At 47.2% G+C, this 16360-nt stretch overlaps 1 protein-coding gene and 1 long non-coding RNA gene across 2 annotated transcripts in view; one reads left to right on the plus strand and one right to left on the minus strand.

The window, feature by feature from the left end:
* LOC137525226 (uncharacterized) overlaps positions 1-16360 on the minus strand; it is a 100158-nt gene that overhangs the window by 17128 nt on the left and 66670 nt on the right. The gene's annotated exons all lie outside the window — the stretch shown is intronic.
* SLC15A2 (solute carrier family 15 member 2) overlaps positions 7961-16360 on the plus strand; it is a 98398-nt gene continuing 89998 nt past the window's right edge. Inside the window, exons 1-2 of the mRNA XM_068246214.1 lie at positions 7961-8163; positions 10340-10427. Coding sequence (XP_068102315.1) covers positions 8059-8163; positions 10340-10427 — 193 coding nt within the window. The 5' untranslated portion in view covers positions 7961-8058. The remainder of the gene's footprint in view (positions 8164-10339; positions 10428-16360) is intronic.

Genomic DNA, 16360 nt, shown 5'->3' on the forward strand with positions numbered 1-16360 from the left:
AGGAGGAATGGAGTGCAAACATACAGTAACCCTAAATTCTGGTACACACCTTCAATTTTGATTAATCAGTCACTGACCAATTTAACCACTTCCATGAAGCACGAGACCTTGCCTACACAATCTGCTCATCGTATTCAATATCTGCATAAAATTGTACAATGTCCAATGAAAATGGAAGGTGTACCAGCAGACCCTGACCTCGGTGAATTATGGTAATTATTCAGTTGTATTTGGGTCTGAGTAGTTTTATTTATATGTACATCTCATTACATAAGTGTCACTTGGTGACATCACTCGCAGGGACACAGGTACAAACGCCACACCTGTACCGATGACAGTCACTTTACAAGTTGTGCAATGAATCGGTTTCACAATGTCACAATATGTTAATAATCGTCACATAATGAGCTGCCTGCACCTATTGTAGCATACATTCCTGGAACTATTAAAAGAAAGATTGGAAGTGAATTTAGCAATGCCCCCATTAAGTATTTGTGTTACACACTGCCGGGAAAATAATCCGACTGTTCAATCCTCCGCACAGCAGCATACAGACCAGAACAGGGAGGGAAATCCTCTGCACAGCAGCGTACAGACCAGGACAGGGAGGGAAATCCACTGCACAGCAGCATACAGACCAGGACAGGGAGGGAAATCCTCTGCACGGCAGCATACAGACCAGGACAGGGAGGGAAATCCTCTGCATGGCAGCATACAGACCAGGACAGGGAGGGAAATCCTCTGCACAGCAGCATACAGACCAGGACAGGGAGGGAAATCCTCTGCACAGCAGCATACCGACCAGGAAAGGGAGGGAAATCCTCTGCACAGCAGCATACAGACCAGGACAGGGAGGGAAATCCTCTGCACAGCAGCATACAGACCAGGACAGGGAGGGAAATCCTCTGCACAGCAGTATACAGACCAGGACAGGGAGGGAAATCCTCTGCCCAGCAGCCTACAGACCAGGACAGGGAGGGAAATCCTCTGCACAGCAGCATACAGACCAGGACAGGGAGGGAAATCCTCTGCACAGCAGCATACCGACCAGGAAAGGGAGGGAAATCCTCTGCACAGCAGCATACAGACCAGGACAGGGAGGGAAATCCTCTGCACGGCAGCCTACAGACCAGGACAGGGAGGGAATTCCTCTGTACACACAGCAGCCTACAGACCAGGACAGGGAGGGAAATCCTCTGCACAGCAGCATACAGACCAGGACAGGGAGAGAAATCCTCAGCACAGCAGCATACAGACCAGGACAGGGAGGGAAATCCTCTGCACAGCAGCATACAGACCAGGACAGGGAGGGAAATCCTCTGCACAGCAGCATACAGATCAGGACAGGGAGGGAAATCCTCTGCACAGCAGCGTACAGACCAGGACACGGAGGGAAATCCTCTGCCCAGCAGCACACAGGCCGGGACAGGGAGGGCAGCACTGAGTTCATATACCACTTCGTGCTCAATCCTACTAGCAGCCTTTTCTAAGCGCTAGTGATTTGAAAAAAGCTCCTGCTAATGCAATGCTATGGGGGATTTTTATAAAATCACATCGCTCTAGTGGGATCACAACCTACTGATTGGAGGGAAGGGACGCGGGCCGGGAGCGGCGCTATGGAGGAGGCGTGGGAGCAGCGAGAGGGACACTGGGAAAGGTAAAGAGCCGGCTGCGACACGCTGTGTGTCGCTAGTGCGGCGGTGTGATTTATGGGGTTACAGCAGAACGCAGGGAGGGCCTAGGGGCAGGGACGGATCTAGGGGGGGGCAAGCGGGTATCTTGCCCCAGGCGCAGTTTGTTGAATTCTTAAAAAGGCGGCAAAATGAATGGCAGTTTAGGCGCCAAAACCTGACCTTGCCCCAGGTGCAACTTGGACTTGATCCGTCCCTGCCTAGGGGGGAGCAGTATAGCAACAGAGGCTGGACATTATATGCAGACCCAGCCTCTGTGTGCTATTAGGATTATTAGAAACCACCTCGGGTTCTCTTTAACAAGAGCTTCTCAAATCACAATGCGCTCAGAAAAGCGCTGCTAGTGGGTTCCAGGCCTTCCTCTGACTCCAGCCTGAATGAATGCACAGTACCACTTCTCACATCCCCCTGTTCTGACTGCCGCTGGGTGCACACTAGGCAGTGCGGGAAAGGTCGCGTTTTGCTGCCTATGCGTTTGTGCGTTTTAGTGCATTTTCGTTTTGCATTTGTTGTGCATGCGTCTTTTAAAATACGTTTTATGCAAATCACTAGGAAGTCAACAGGAAGTGGAAATACATCATCAAACTTGTTGTTTAAAAAAAATATATGTATATGTATATATATATATATATATATATATATATATATATATATATATATATATATATATATATATATATATAAATATATATATATATATATATATATATCCGCATGCAAAATGCATACAAAATGCACTAAAACGCAATACTTCTGTTTTTTGATGCGTCTTTGAAAAATACGCAACAAAACCAGCGTTTTCAAAAACGCACATTGCAGAATGCAAATATATGCATTATTCCATGCGGCCCATTGATTTGCATTATGTGCATTTTCCCTGCGTTTTTCACAACTTTAGCATTTCTGCCTTGTGTGTTCCCAGCCAGACAAACACTGACCATTTACATCTGTATTCGTGTCAAAATCTACAAAAGGGGACAATCAGTAGAAAAATCTGGGAGATCGCTTGAGAAACATGGCCTCCCTGTCACGTATGTGTGCAGCGCTCTGCAAGCTCCTCCCAGCCATTCCAAGCACAGATCACATGACTGCCATGCCGTGTTTAATGCAACAGTCCTTGTAGACTGACCTGTGACTTTAACAAAAAAAGAGATACCTCAGTAGAGGGACCCCCCAGATAATCCTGAGGCTATCCCCCTTGTGCTCGCTGTTCAATCGCTGGGACCTACTGAACGTATCTGACAAGGGCTTGTGGAATAGGTTTCTGTGGCCGCTCTCCTGTCTGTGTACGAGCAGCACGGCCGTTCTGCGCACACGCAAGACACAATGCTTGTGCACGGTTTTCCTCTGTGCAGGTGCAGCTATCACTGCAGGTTGGCAGAAAAAAATCCCACAAATAGCTTCCTCTTTTCATACCACTGACTTTTCTGTCACATGCTTCACTGTCACCAGTAAAAAGACTCCCTTACCATAGTTAAAGGACAACTGAAGTGAGAGGTATATAATGGAGGCTGCCATATTTACTTCCTTTTAACCTTCTTGGCGGTAACCCCGAACATAGTTCGGGGTAAGCCGGCGGAGGGTGCCGCTCAGGCCCTGCTGGGCCGATTTGTTTAATTTTTTTTTTGCTGGACGCAGCTAGCACTTTGCTAGCTGCGCCAGCACCCCGATCGCCGCCTCCGCGCGCCCGATCGCCGCTATCCGGTGCCAATCCGGTGGCCAATCAGTGCCAGGCAGCGCCGAGGGGTGGCCCGGGACTCCCAATGACGTCCCGACGTCAGTGACGTCGGTGACGTCATCCCGCCCGTCGCCATGGCGACGGGGGAAGCCCTCCAGGAAATCCCGTTCTTTGAACGGGATTTCCTGATCGGAGATCGCCGAAGGCGATCGAAGAGGGCGGGGGGATGCCGCTGAGCAGCGGCTATCATGTAGCGAGCCCTGGGCTCGCTACATGATATAGAAAAAAATAAAAAAAAAACTGCCGCGCTGCCTCCTGGCGTATTTTTTTATACCGCCAGGAGGGTTAAGCAATACCAGTTGCCTGGCTGTCCTGCTGAGCCTCTGCCTCTAAGGGCTTGTTCACACTATGAGCGTTTTTTTTTTTTTTAAGCGCTGGCTATTTTAGAAATCACCCTAAAAGTGCTTGAGCAATGATTCCCTATGAGAGTGTTAAAATCTGAGAGGTTCGATTCCGATCCGCTCACCAAAGTGCTGCCTGTACCATTTTCTGAGCGCTTTGTATGGCGATTTCCCGAGCTTTTCTATGAATAAATACATTTTATTTATTAATTTCCGGGTGAAAGAATTCACTCAGGAAGTGAAAGAAAAATCCTCTGCAAAAGCTCTTAAAAAAGCGCACAGAAAGCGCAGGGAAAGGCGATTAAAAAATCGCAAAAAATCGCTCAACGCTTGAAATAATGCTGGCGATTTATAATGTGAGCTGAGCCTAACATAGTAGTTTCCCCTACTGCAGAGATCGAGAGATCGGACCGAGTCTGCAGAGTTTCCCCGCAGGCAAATCGCGCAGGGAAACTCTGCCATAGGGGATAATGCTGCAGTCTCGCTTGCCTTAGCAATTCGGCCGATATTGCAGCATCTTTCCGTGCGGCGGCAGCAAATCCCATAGCCGTACATGATGGCACAGCTTCCGGGATTTGGCTGCGTACTTGCTGAACAAGGAAGTGCCCTAATACTTTCAGCCGTAGACCCTGAACAAGCATGCAGCAGGTCAGATGTTTCTGACATTATTGTTAGAGTTGATGCGGGATTATGCACCTTTTGTATGCAAATCTATGCAGCTGGAAAATTGACCAATCAAATTTGACCTCAGCAGGATTTGATTGGTTCATGTTCAAGCTGCATACATTTGTATACAAAATCAACTCAAAATGACTTGAGGCTGGGTGCACACAGGGCTGTGCGTGAAAGGGGCGAGTTTTCTGTCATGTGCAGGGTTTTTTGTGTGCATTCTGAGTGCGTTTTTTGTGCATTTGCGTTTTTTCCCCACAAATGCGTTTTTCTATCATTCTGCGTGCATTTTTATGCATTTGCGTTTTGCATATACAAAACGCATATGCATTTTGTATGCGTTTTCCATGCATTTTTTAATTGCGTTTTAGGCAAATCACTAGGAAGACAGCAGGAAGTGGAAATACATCAGAAAACAATTTTTTTTTAAAAATGCATATAATAGTGCATTACATTGCATTACCAATGACGTTCATTATGTGTGTTTTTGATGCGTTTTTGAAAATTATGCAACAAAACCAGCATTTTAAAAAATGTATGTTTGAAAACACATCAAAAACGCATATACGTTTTTTGTATGCGTTTTTTCCTGCGGTCCATAGACTTCCATTAGCGGCACAAACGCTATGTTTTCTGCAACGCTAGCATTTCTGCTAAGTGTGTTCCTAGCCTGAATTTCATTGACCATCCCTATTGACAAGATTAGCTGCATGCTTCTTTCTGGTGTAATTCAGACACTACTGCTGCCAAATAGATCAGCAGGGCTGCAAGGCAACTGGTATTGTTTAATAATATAATATCCTGCTGGGCGGTATGGACGAGTTCAGCTCGTCCATCACCGCCGGAGCCTGCCGCTCAGGCCCTGCTGGGCCGATTTGGCTCAAATAAAAAGCAGCACACGCAGCCGGCACTTTGCCAGCCGCGTGTGCTGCCTGATCGCCGCCGCTCTGCGGCGATCCGCCGTGAGCAGCGGCGAAAGAGGGTCCCCCCAGCCGCCTGAGCCCAGCGTAGCCGGAACAAAAAGTTCCGGCCAGCGCTAAGGGCTGGATCGGAGGCGTCTGACGTCAGGACGTCGGCTGACGTCCATGACGTCACTCTGCTCGTCGCTATGGCGACGATGTAAGCAAAACAAGGAAGGCTGCTCATTGCGGCCTTCCTTGTTTATTCTGGGCGCCGGAGGCAATCGGAAGAACGCCTCCGGAGCACCCTCTAGTGGGCTTTCATGCAGCCAACTTTCAGTTGGCTGCATGAAATAGTTTTTTTTTTATTAAAAAAAAACCCTCCCGCAGCCTCCCTGGCGATCTTAATAGAACGCCAGGCAGGTTAACAGGAAATAAATATGGAATATCACTCTCACTTCAGTTGTCCTTTAACAGTGTTCCCCAACCCTGTCCTCAAGGCCCACCAACAGTGCATGTTTTGTGGAAATCCACAGAGGTAGTTAATCAGCTCTGCTTAGACACTAATGACCTCACCTGTGCATGTTTGTGGTTTTCTGCAAAACATGTAGGCCTAGTGCACACGAGAGCGGTTTGGCTGCGGTTTGCGATCTGCTTGCGGGTGCGGATCCGCTTGGGTAATGTATCTCAATGGGCTGGTGCACACCAGAGCGGGAGGCGTTTTGCAGAAACGCATACTCCCGGGTTGCTGCAGATTTTGAATTGCGGATGCGTTTCTGCCTCAATGTTAAGTATAGGAAAAACGCAAACCACTCTGAAAAACGGCACTTCAGAGCGGTTTGCCAGGCGGTTTTTGTTACAGTAGCTGTTCAGTAACAGCTTTACTGTAACAATACATGAAATGTACTATACCAAAACCGCTACACAAAACCGCAAAACGCTGCAGAAAAATAAGAAAAAGCGTTTCAAAATCTGCTAGCATTTTGCGGATCTGCTAGCGGTTTTTGGTGTGCACTAGGCCTTACTGTGTGCTGACCAGAAAGCTATTATGGAGTAATGGCCATTTTCAAAATGGAGGACAGAGAATTCCATTGATCACAGTGGACAAACAGGATGCAGGAGAGGAGAAAGAGATTGATAAGTAGAGTACACAGGAGGTAAGTATGACTTGTGCATGTTTATTTTGACTTTTAATTTTCAGTACAGGTTTTCTTTAATTCAAAGATGCTGCCCAGCCTCCCTGCTTGCTGCACACTATTTTGGCAGTTGGACTGAGCAACTGCCATTCACTGAGAGCTCTTTCACATCTGCGCAGATTTTCAGTGTTTTGACGCAACGGCTAACATTTGCGTTAACCAAGGTAAAATGATAGTCCATAGACTTTAATTTTACCTTTCACACCCGACGCTGCGTTTTTGTGCGGTGCGGTACGACGCACCCGGGAGCTGTTTTTCGTCCGACGCACCCGGGAGCCGGTGTTTTCCGTCGGGTTCAATGAATAGCTACCGCCGCTGATTGCGTAGCACCGCAGATACCCGACGACACGCCGCAGGCTATCAACGCGTGCAAAAGAACGGCTCCTGCACGCGTTGTCTGATGTGAAAGAGCCCTGAGAAACCTCTATGAGAAGATGGGCTAGCCCAAAATCTGTCGGTGATGTCAGATTTCTACTACCTACTGTAAGTGACAGCAACACAGGAGGAAAGTCATTTATGGATAATTTACTCCGGAAGAAACGTACTTCTTATTTGTATGTGTTTTAAATTTTAAGATTTCTGCGACAGTTGCTCTTTAAATCCAGGTCTAGACGCGATCATTTTCTACTTTGATAGACCTACATGGTAACCTGTGAGTTTTTACTGACTTTTTTTGTATGGAGGAATACATTTTAGAAAAAGCTATCACGCTATTGTGAGTCTCTTATAGGCATGGCAGGGCCATTCGGTATGGTCTTAGGATTTGGCGAGCGAGTCTGTTTGTTGGCGGTGTGGTTATGAAGCTTGTGACAGAGGAAGCTCCCCAATTTTTGGGGATATCTTTTTGCTAATTGTGGACTATAGATTAAGCAGCACACTGGCCGGCAGCTGCAGCGAGCTTGTGGACTATCTCGCTTTATCATTTGTGCTCTGATATTCGGTTATCATCAATGCACAGTGCAGCCGTTCTCGTTGCGGACGGGAGCGTGGACGCAAAGATAACGAGGTCCCGGACAGAAACGGAGAGGTCATGGAGCATCGGAGAAGCCTCTAGCGGATCCAGAAACTATCTAACGTTTTCGTCCATGCAAGTCGCAGGTTGGTACAGCGTTTAGAGAGGCCGTGAGCCAATTACAGGAGCAGGAGGATTAGGGTGATCAGGAATGCTGAGTGCTGCAGCCACTATTGCAGAGAGGAGAAATGTAAGAAGTGTAAATCATTTGATTGTAACTTTACAAAGCCACCCTTGTCTGCAGAGTCTGGAATATACTGTGTGATGGGAGTATTGCTATAGAAAGATGCACATTATATGGTGGGGGGGTCAGGGCAGGAGGCTCCCCCTCCCTCCCTGCACGGTGTGAGCAGCACACACAGCTCCAGCACTGATAGGGTGTTGGGGAAGTTTGGATAATTGCAGAGCTCTTAGGAGTAGAGCTGCACCCTGCAGGAATGGGAGGGTAGCAGAGACTCTCGGCGAGGCTGGAATGAGAGTGCTGACAGTCCCGTGTCTTGGGGTGTCTCAATATGTCAGGCCTCAGAGATGACCCCAATATCCTCTCTCCCGCAGGTCACAAGTCCGGGGTGAGAAAGTTCTTCTCCAGAGACGCGGTGCCAACCAAGAGAGTGCCGGTAAGTTCCCTGTGACTCTGTTCCTGATAATTCAGCGGGCAGGAGGGACTGTTACCCCCCGATCAGGGGTCTGCAGCGTAGAACTGAGAACTGAGGAGAACTGAGATCATCCCAAATATGTCTGTTTGTCTGCTCTTCTCATTGTTGATATTTCAAAATAAGTTTGGGCAAATAATGGAGAGCAAATAATGGAGAGCTACAGAGAGTAACACTGCAGATTAGCCCAGTGCTGAGAATATTACTGTTACTTCTGAAAAATACTGCCCCACTGTGCCTGTTACTGCAGAGAATACTTCCCCCTCTGTGCCTGTTACTGCAGAGAATACTGCCCCTCTGTCCCTGTTACTCAAGAGAATACTGCCCCTCTGTCCCTGTTACTCAAGAGAATACTGTACCTTTTACACCAGAGAATACTGCCCCTCCGTCCCTGTTACTCAAGAGAATACTGTACTTTTTACTCCAGAGAATACTGCCCACTGTGCCTGTTACTGCAGAGAATACTTCCCCCTCTGTGCCTGTTACTGCAGAGAATACTGCCCCTCTGTGTCTGTTACTCCAGAGAATGCTGCCCCTCTGTGCCCGTTACTGCAGAGAATACTGCCCATCTGTCTGTTACTGCAGAAAATACTGTCCCCTCTGTCCCTGTTACTCCAGAGAATACTGTCCCTCTGTTTCTGTTACTGCAGAGACTATTGCCCCACTGTGCCTGTTAATGCCGAGAATACTTCCCCTCTGTGTCTGTTACTCCAGAGAATACTGCCCATCTGTCTGTTACTCTAAAGAATACTGTCCCTCTGTACCTGTTACTGCAGAGACTATTGCCCCACTGTACCTGGTAATGCAGAGAATGCTGCCCCTCTTTGCCTGTTACTGCAGAGAATACTGCCCCTCTGTGCCTGTTACTGCAGAGAATGCTGTGCCTTTGTGTCTGTTACTGCAGATAATACTGTCCCTCTGTCCCGGCTACTACAGAGAATACTGCCCCCCTGTGCCATTTTTCCAGAGAATACTGCCCCTCTGTGTCTATTACTGCAGAGAATATTGCCCGTCTGTGCCTGTTACTGCAGAGAATACTGCCCCTCTGTGTCTGTTACTCCAGAGAATACTGCACCTCTGTGCCGGTTACTCTAGAGAATACTGCCCCCCTGTGCCATTTTTCCAGAGAATACTGCCCCTCTGTGTCTATTACTGCAGAGAATATTGCCCGTCTGTGCCTGTTACTGCAGAGAATACTGCCCCTTGGTGCCTGTTACTACAGAGAATACTGCCCCTCTGTGCCTGTTAAGGCTCATACACACATCAGACTATAGTCTTTGGAAAATGAAAGATCACAGACCAATCTTACCACCCTTCATGTAGTATGAGAGCCATACTCTACACAGTCTATTCTATGGAGCTGAACTCCACATCAGAAAAAAATCTTTGCAAGATGCTGCACACACAGATGCTGTACAGACACAAAAGATCAGTATCTGCAAAAGATCTGTTCCTGCCAAAAATCCATTCCTGCAAATTGCAATGATAGTCTATGAGATCTGCAGATCATCATACACACATGATTTAACTGACATTCATCTGCAGATCAGATCCACCAGGATAGATTTTCAGATCTGGGGATGATTGCTTGATCTGCAGATGAATGTCAGTTAAATCATGTGTGTATGATGATCTGCAGATCTCATAGACTATCATTGCAATTTGCAGGAATGGATTTTTGGCAGGAACAGATCTTTTACAGATACTGATCTTTTGTGTCTGTACAGCATCTGTGTGTGCAGCATCTTGCAAGGATTTTTTTCTGATGTGGAGTTCAGCTCCATAGAATAGACTGTGAAGTTATGGCTCTCATACTACATGAAGGGTGGTAAGATTGGTCTGTGATCTTTCATTTTCAAAAGACTATGGTCTGATGTGTGTATGTGGCCTTAGTCCAGAGAATACTGCCCCACTGTACCTGTTACTGCAGAGAATACTTCCTCTCTGTGCCTGTTACTGCAGAGAATACTGCCCCTCTGTGCTTGTTACTGCAGAGAATACTGCCCCTCCGTTTCTGTTACCCCAGAAAGTACTGCCTCAACCCCATGGGAAGAAAGGGAAGGGCTGTGCAGGTTTTTGTGTTTTGTACTCTTGTGTTTCCATATTGCATATTGATTATCTGACTATTGTGTCTTTGCAGCGAATATGTGGAACCAACTACCCCCTGAGTATTATGTTCATCATCGTCAACGAGTTCTGCGAGAGATTTTCCTTCTATGGCATGAAAGGTGAGCAGCACTGCCCTCTGGTGGTACCAGAACACAGGGTGAGACTGGGGGCATCTTCACATGGGACTCAGCATCACATGGGGGCAGCACAAAAAGGTGCCACGCATTACAGGGAGGGACCCATCTCAAGAAGGGGCCCAGCATCAAAGGGGCTCAGCACAAAAAGAAGCCCAGCATCATAAGGAGGGGCAGCACAAGATGGGCCCCAGCATTACAAGGGGCATTCATTATGGGGGGCTGTACAAGAATGGGCCCAGCACAAGAATGATAGGGGGCCAGTACAAGAAGGGGCCAAGCATTACAGAGGGGCTGCACAGGAAAGGGCCCAGAAGCACAGGGGAAGAGGGGGGCAGCTCAGGAATGGGCCCAACATCACAGGGGGCCTAGCACAGGAAGGGGCAGAACAGAGGGGCAACATAAGAACATACTGTACCTCCCAATGTTTTGATTTAAAGAGAACCTGTACTGAGGAAAAATATTTAAAATAAACACATGAGGTAACTTCAAATGAACATTACATAGTTACTTTGCCATCAGTTCCTCTCAGAAGCTCACCATTTTCTTCTGACAATAATCCCTTCCAGTTCTGACAATATTTTGTCAGATCTGAAATATATCAGTTGCTGTCAGTAAAATATCAGTTGCTGTCAGTTATAGCTGAGAGGAAAACTGATGTACCAGGTAATGTCCATGTTTCCCTATGGCTCAAGTGGGCGATGTTACAGTTTAACTGTGTGCTGACCAGAAAGCTGTTATGGGTAATGGCCATTTTCAAAATAGAGAACGGAAAATTCCCTTGATCACAGTGAACAAACAGGACGCGGGACAGGAGAAAGACACTGAGGAGTAGACTACATGGAAGGTAAGTATGACTTGTGTATGCTTATTTTGACTTTTAATATTCAGTTCAGGTTTTCTTTAAGAACGAAGGACTTTAAGACACGCCCCTGCCACACCTATAGACACACCCCTGCCACACCCCTAGCCACATATATCACAATGAATTCATAAGCAAAATATGTAAATTTTATCATTTTTATCAACTACGCTGGTCCTATCTATCATAATTAGCTTTATTTCATAATAACATTTAAAAGTAAGAAATATAAAGGATGAAAACAGGTTCAGGAGAAAGCTACATACTGTACATTTACATAGAGCTGTACATCAGTCCTGAAAGAGGGACAAATGAGGAAGAAAGAGGTACAGAGGGACAGGGTTCCCAAAGAGGAAGCTATGCATAAGAAGGGGCCAATGTCACAGGGGGCCTAGCACAAGAAGGTTCCCAACAATACAGGGGCCCAGTACAGGGGGTTAGCATAAAAATGGGTCTGAGTATCACAGGGGGAGGGGGGCAGCATAAAAAGGGGCCAAGCATTCCATAGAATTCGGCACTAGAAGGGGGGCAACATCACTGGTGGTCTACCATAAGTAGTGTCCATTATTACATAGGGTACATTGGCGTGGGTAAATGCGCGTACACACGCCTGATTTATTCAAACGCGACAGTTTCCCGCCGAGCGGATCTGTCAAAACCAGCCTTATCAGCCTACCGACAGACTGTACGCACTAGCAAATTGTCGGCAGAACGGCCGCCCCGCGGGCGGGTCTGACGACCCATCGTTTGCCGGAATCCGCCATGTGTATGCGCCTTAAAGGGATACTGTAGGGGGGTTGGGGGAAAATGAGTTGAAGTTACCCGGGGCTTCTAACGGTCCCCCGTAGACATCCTGCGCCCATGCAGCCACTCACCGATGCTTTGGCCCCGCCTCCAGTTCACTTCTGGAATTTCAGACTTTAAAGTCTGAAAACCACTGCGCCTGCGTTGCCGTGTCCTCGCTCCCGCTGATGTCACCAGGAGCGTACTGCGCAGGCACAGACCATGCTGGACTTATGCTATACACTCCTGGTGACATCAGCAGGATCGAGGACATGGCAACGCAGGCGCAGTGGTTTTCAGACTTTAATGTCTGAAATTCCAGAAGTGAACTGGAGGCGGGGCCAAAGCATCGGTGAGTGGCTGCGCGGGCGCAGGATGTCTGCGGGGGACCGTTAGAAGCCCTGGGTAACTTCAACTAATTTTCCCCCGACCCCCCTACAGTATCCCTTTAAGAGCCCAGCATAAATAAATAACCATTAAGCAATTTTACGCTAGACGCAAAGACTGAATTTTAAACTTTGGATGAGGAGGACCTTTTTTTAAGCTGTCTCTAAAAGTCAGAAGAGCCCTTTATTGCTGATCAGTGATCACTATAGAGTGTCCCCGTGAGGCTTGCCAAAGAAGAACGATCGGTCTAAAGTGCCAGAGAAGTCCAAGTATTTCATCTGCATCTCAATCAAACTTGACCTTGGATATCAGCATCTCGTATGGTCTTTATGGGCCATAAAAGCTGTAAGGTGCAGCACAGATAGCTGTCTCCTCCAATTGTGATAAACAGATTTGTAGCCGTCCGGAGATTATAGCGAGCGGCAGGCAGAGGAGGCAGCATACGATAAATTCCTGGTGGCTTTACCCAGAAAGAAGAGAGACAGAATAATAAGATAACACAATTATTCGGCATATTGCCCACTGAGACTGTTGCCAATGCCGGATTTACCATAATGCACTGTAGGCATGTGCCTATAGGCGCCTGATTAAGGAAAGGATCCCCTTGTTAACCTTCCACAGCATTTCATCTTAATTGCTTCCTTCAACTGGTCCAGGAGGTTAGCATAATACTGTCCAGTGATACTAGAGCCCTGAATTGGGTAAAACACCAACAGACTATCATCTTTGTCCCAGAAATGGACTCCATGACATTTTCAGCAGACTTCTGGGTGTGAAACGTCTTTTGGCCATTGGGACCCACTGAGGTGCCATTCCTTTGACTTTTCCTTGTTTTCAGGAGCATAGATGTGGAGGTTTCATCCCCTGTCACTAACCTAGACAAAAAGTCCTGTCCAGCTTCAAAGTGGGCCAAAACAGCTTTGGACGCTTCAACTCGTGCCTTCCCTTCATCTGGTGACATTTCAGCACCACTTTGCTTAAAGCTTGCTCAAGTCTAGGATAATGGTGATAACAAACCCAACACACTCCCCTAAGATGTCCAGTATTTGGGATGGGTTTTTTTGTGGATATTGGCCGGTCCTCAATAATCACTGTGGGGCTCATCTTCAATGCTGAAATGCCCAGTCTTGAAACGTGATATCCAGGTTGACAGAGCTGTAGGAAGGACATTTCTCCCCAGTGTGTGACATTTCAGTGGGCATGTGCTTTGCTGACTTTCCCTGGTGAAACAAAAACTTCATGATGGCCGGTAACTCCAACAACGTGAAGCCTGCCTTTGCCTCATCACAGCTTCTCACTAAAAGAAAAACACTTTTAAGAATCACAAACTCCTGATATTTGCACACTGCTTGACGGCTGTCATATGGCCCCATCAGTGCTGCTCATCAGGATTCCGGATATCCGGGTAGACCCGGATATCTGAACTTTTTAGGCCTATCCAATCGGATCCGGATTCCGGATAGCTGGGCCCAAATCTGGATAGCTATCTGCGGATAGTTGGGCGCATACCGCGGATATCCGTGGATATTGCGGGTATCCGGATCCGAAATTACTGTAACTAAGGTGATGACGTCCTGGAGCCAATCAGAGGGCTCCCAGCAGAAGCCCTAGCAACCAATCACAGACAGGAACCCTGGCCGGCACCACCTGACCTCATTGAGCCAATCAGAGGCCTCCCAGCCTAAGCCCTGGCACCCAATCACAGAAAGGAACACTGGCCAGCTCCCCTGTATAATAAGGAGGGCTGCCATGATGAGACAGATCGTCCTGGCTTGCTGAATGCTCACCGAGTGACATGCTCCAGTGCTGTTGCCTTACAAAGGGCTGTACACAGTTATAAACCTAAAGCTGTTAATTGATTAACCCCTTCACTACTATCACTACTCTATAGTTTAATTGTTAATTAGCTTGATTGATGTATCATAGTGTGACAGTTAGAGACTGTGCTGCTGGGCTGGCCTATCAAGGGCTGTGTACACAGAGTGATTAGCTGTTCAGTGATTTACCCCTTCACTATCACTACACTATAGTTAAATTATTTTACTTTAATTAGCTTGATTGATGTCATAGTGTGACATTTAGAGTGTGTGCTGCAGTGCTGCTGCAGCTGCTATGTGTCCGTGTGTGTGCTTCAGTGCTGGGCCGAAATTACGCATTAGCGTAATTACGCATCGTAATTCACTACAAATGCACCGTAAGCGTTACGTGTAAGGTTACGGTATTACGCGTAATTTTACGCGTAGATCGCATGGTTACGTTTTACGCGTAACAAATTACGCGTAAGACAGTAAACTCCCATTGAAATTACACAGTCTGCCGTAATCGCGTAATATTACGCTCCCGTATAATATAAAAAAGCCGCCGACTTTAAGGGTTAATAGCAAAGCCCCCTTAAGTGCTAAGAGCCTCAAATTTGGAGAATATATTAAGGAGATCAGAAGGAATAAGAGGAAAAATTTTTTTTTCAAAAAGACCTTATAGTTTTTGAGAAAATCGATGTTAAAGTTTCAAAGGAAAAATATATACATTTAAAAACCCGCCGACTTTAACGGTTAATAGCAAAGCCTGCTTAAAATTTAGGAACACCAAATTCACAGGGTATATTAAGGGGATCAGTGGGAATAAGAGGAAAAATTTTTTTTTCAAAAAGACCTTATAGTTTTTGAGAAAATCGATTTTTAAGTTTCAAGGGCGAAAATGTCTTTTAAATGCGGAAAATGTCAGTTTTTTTTGCACAGGTAACAATAGTGTTTTATTTTCATAGATTCCCCCAAGTGGGAAGAGTTTTACTTACTTCGTTCTGAGTGTGGGAAATATAAAAAAAAAACGACGTGGGGTCCCCCCTCCCAGACCTCTTTAACCCCTTGTCCCCCATGCAGACTGGGATAGCCAGAATGCGGAGCACCGGCCGCGTGGGGCTCCGCACCCTGACTATACCAGCCCGCATGGTCCATGGATTAGGGGGTCTCGGAAGGGGAGGGGCAGCCAAGCTTTCCCCTCCCCCTCCGAGCCCTTGTCCAATCCAAGGACAAGGGGCTCTTCTCCACCTCCGATGGGCGGTGGAGGTGGAGGCCGCGATTTCCTGGGGAGGGGTTCATGGTGGCATCTGGGAGTCCCCTTTAAAAAGGGGTCCCCCAGATGCCCACCCCCCTCCCAGGAGAAATGAGTATAGAGGTACTTGTAGTACCCCTTACCCATTTCCTTTAAGAGTTAAAAGTAAATAAACACACAAACACATAGAAAAAGAATTTTATTTGAACAAAAAACATAACCACGAAAAAAGTCCTTTAATATTCTTAATTAACCATTAATACTTACCTGTCCCTTTAAAAGCCAGTTCACACGCAATATCCTCGGAAATATACTAATCAGTTACAATGTAACAAAGTTATTACAATGTAACAACTTTGTTACTTTGTAACACCACCGCACCCGACGTCACTCGCCGCTCACCCACCGGCCCTGCATACACTCTAAGTCCCCGCCGGCTCCCGCCGTCCACTCCGCCCACACCTGTCACCCATATACATGCTGGCACCCATGGGTGCCAGCATGTATATAGGTGACATGTGGGAGAGGCGGGGAGGGCAGCGGAGCCGGCGGGGACTTAGCGTCCCTTCACCCGACAGAGCTCTGAGCTATATTAGCTCAGAGCTCTCCAAAGCATCTTTGTATTTGGGCTCCAAGGAGCCCCATTGGTCCTTAGCAGACCAATGGGGTTCCTTCAAATCAGAAGGAACCCCATTGGTCTGCTAAGGACCAATGGGGCTCCTTGGAGCCCAAATACAAAGATGCTTAGAGAGCTCTGAGCTATAGCTCTGTCGGGTCCTGCAGCGCAGACGTGGCGGCGGCGGCAGCGGTGAGTGACGTCGGGTGCAGTGGTGTT

Source organism: Hyperolius riggenbachi, chromosome 7, assembly GCF_040937935.1.
Source record: "Hyperolius riggenbachi isolate aHypRig1 chromosome 7, aHypRig1.pri, whole genome shotgun sequence".
NCBI lineage: Eukaryota > Metazoa > Chordata > Amphibia > Anura > Hyperoliidae > Hyperolius > Hyperolius riggenbachi.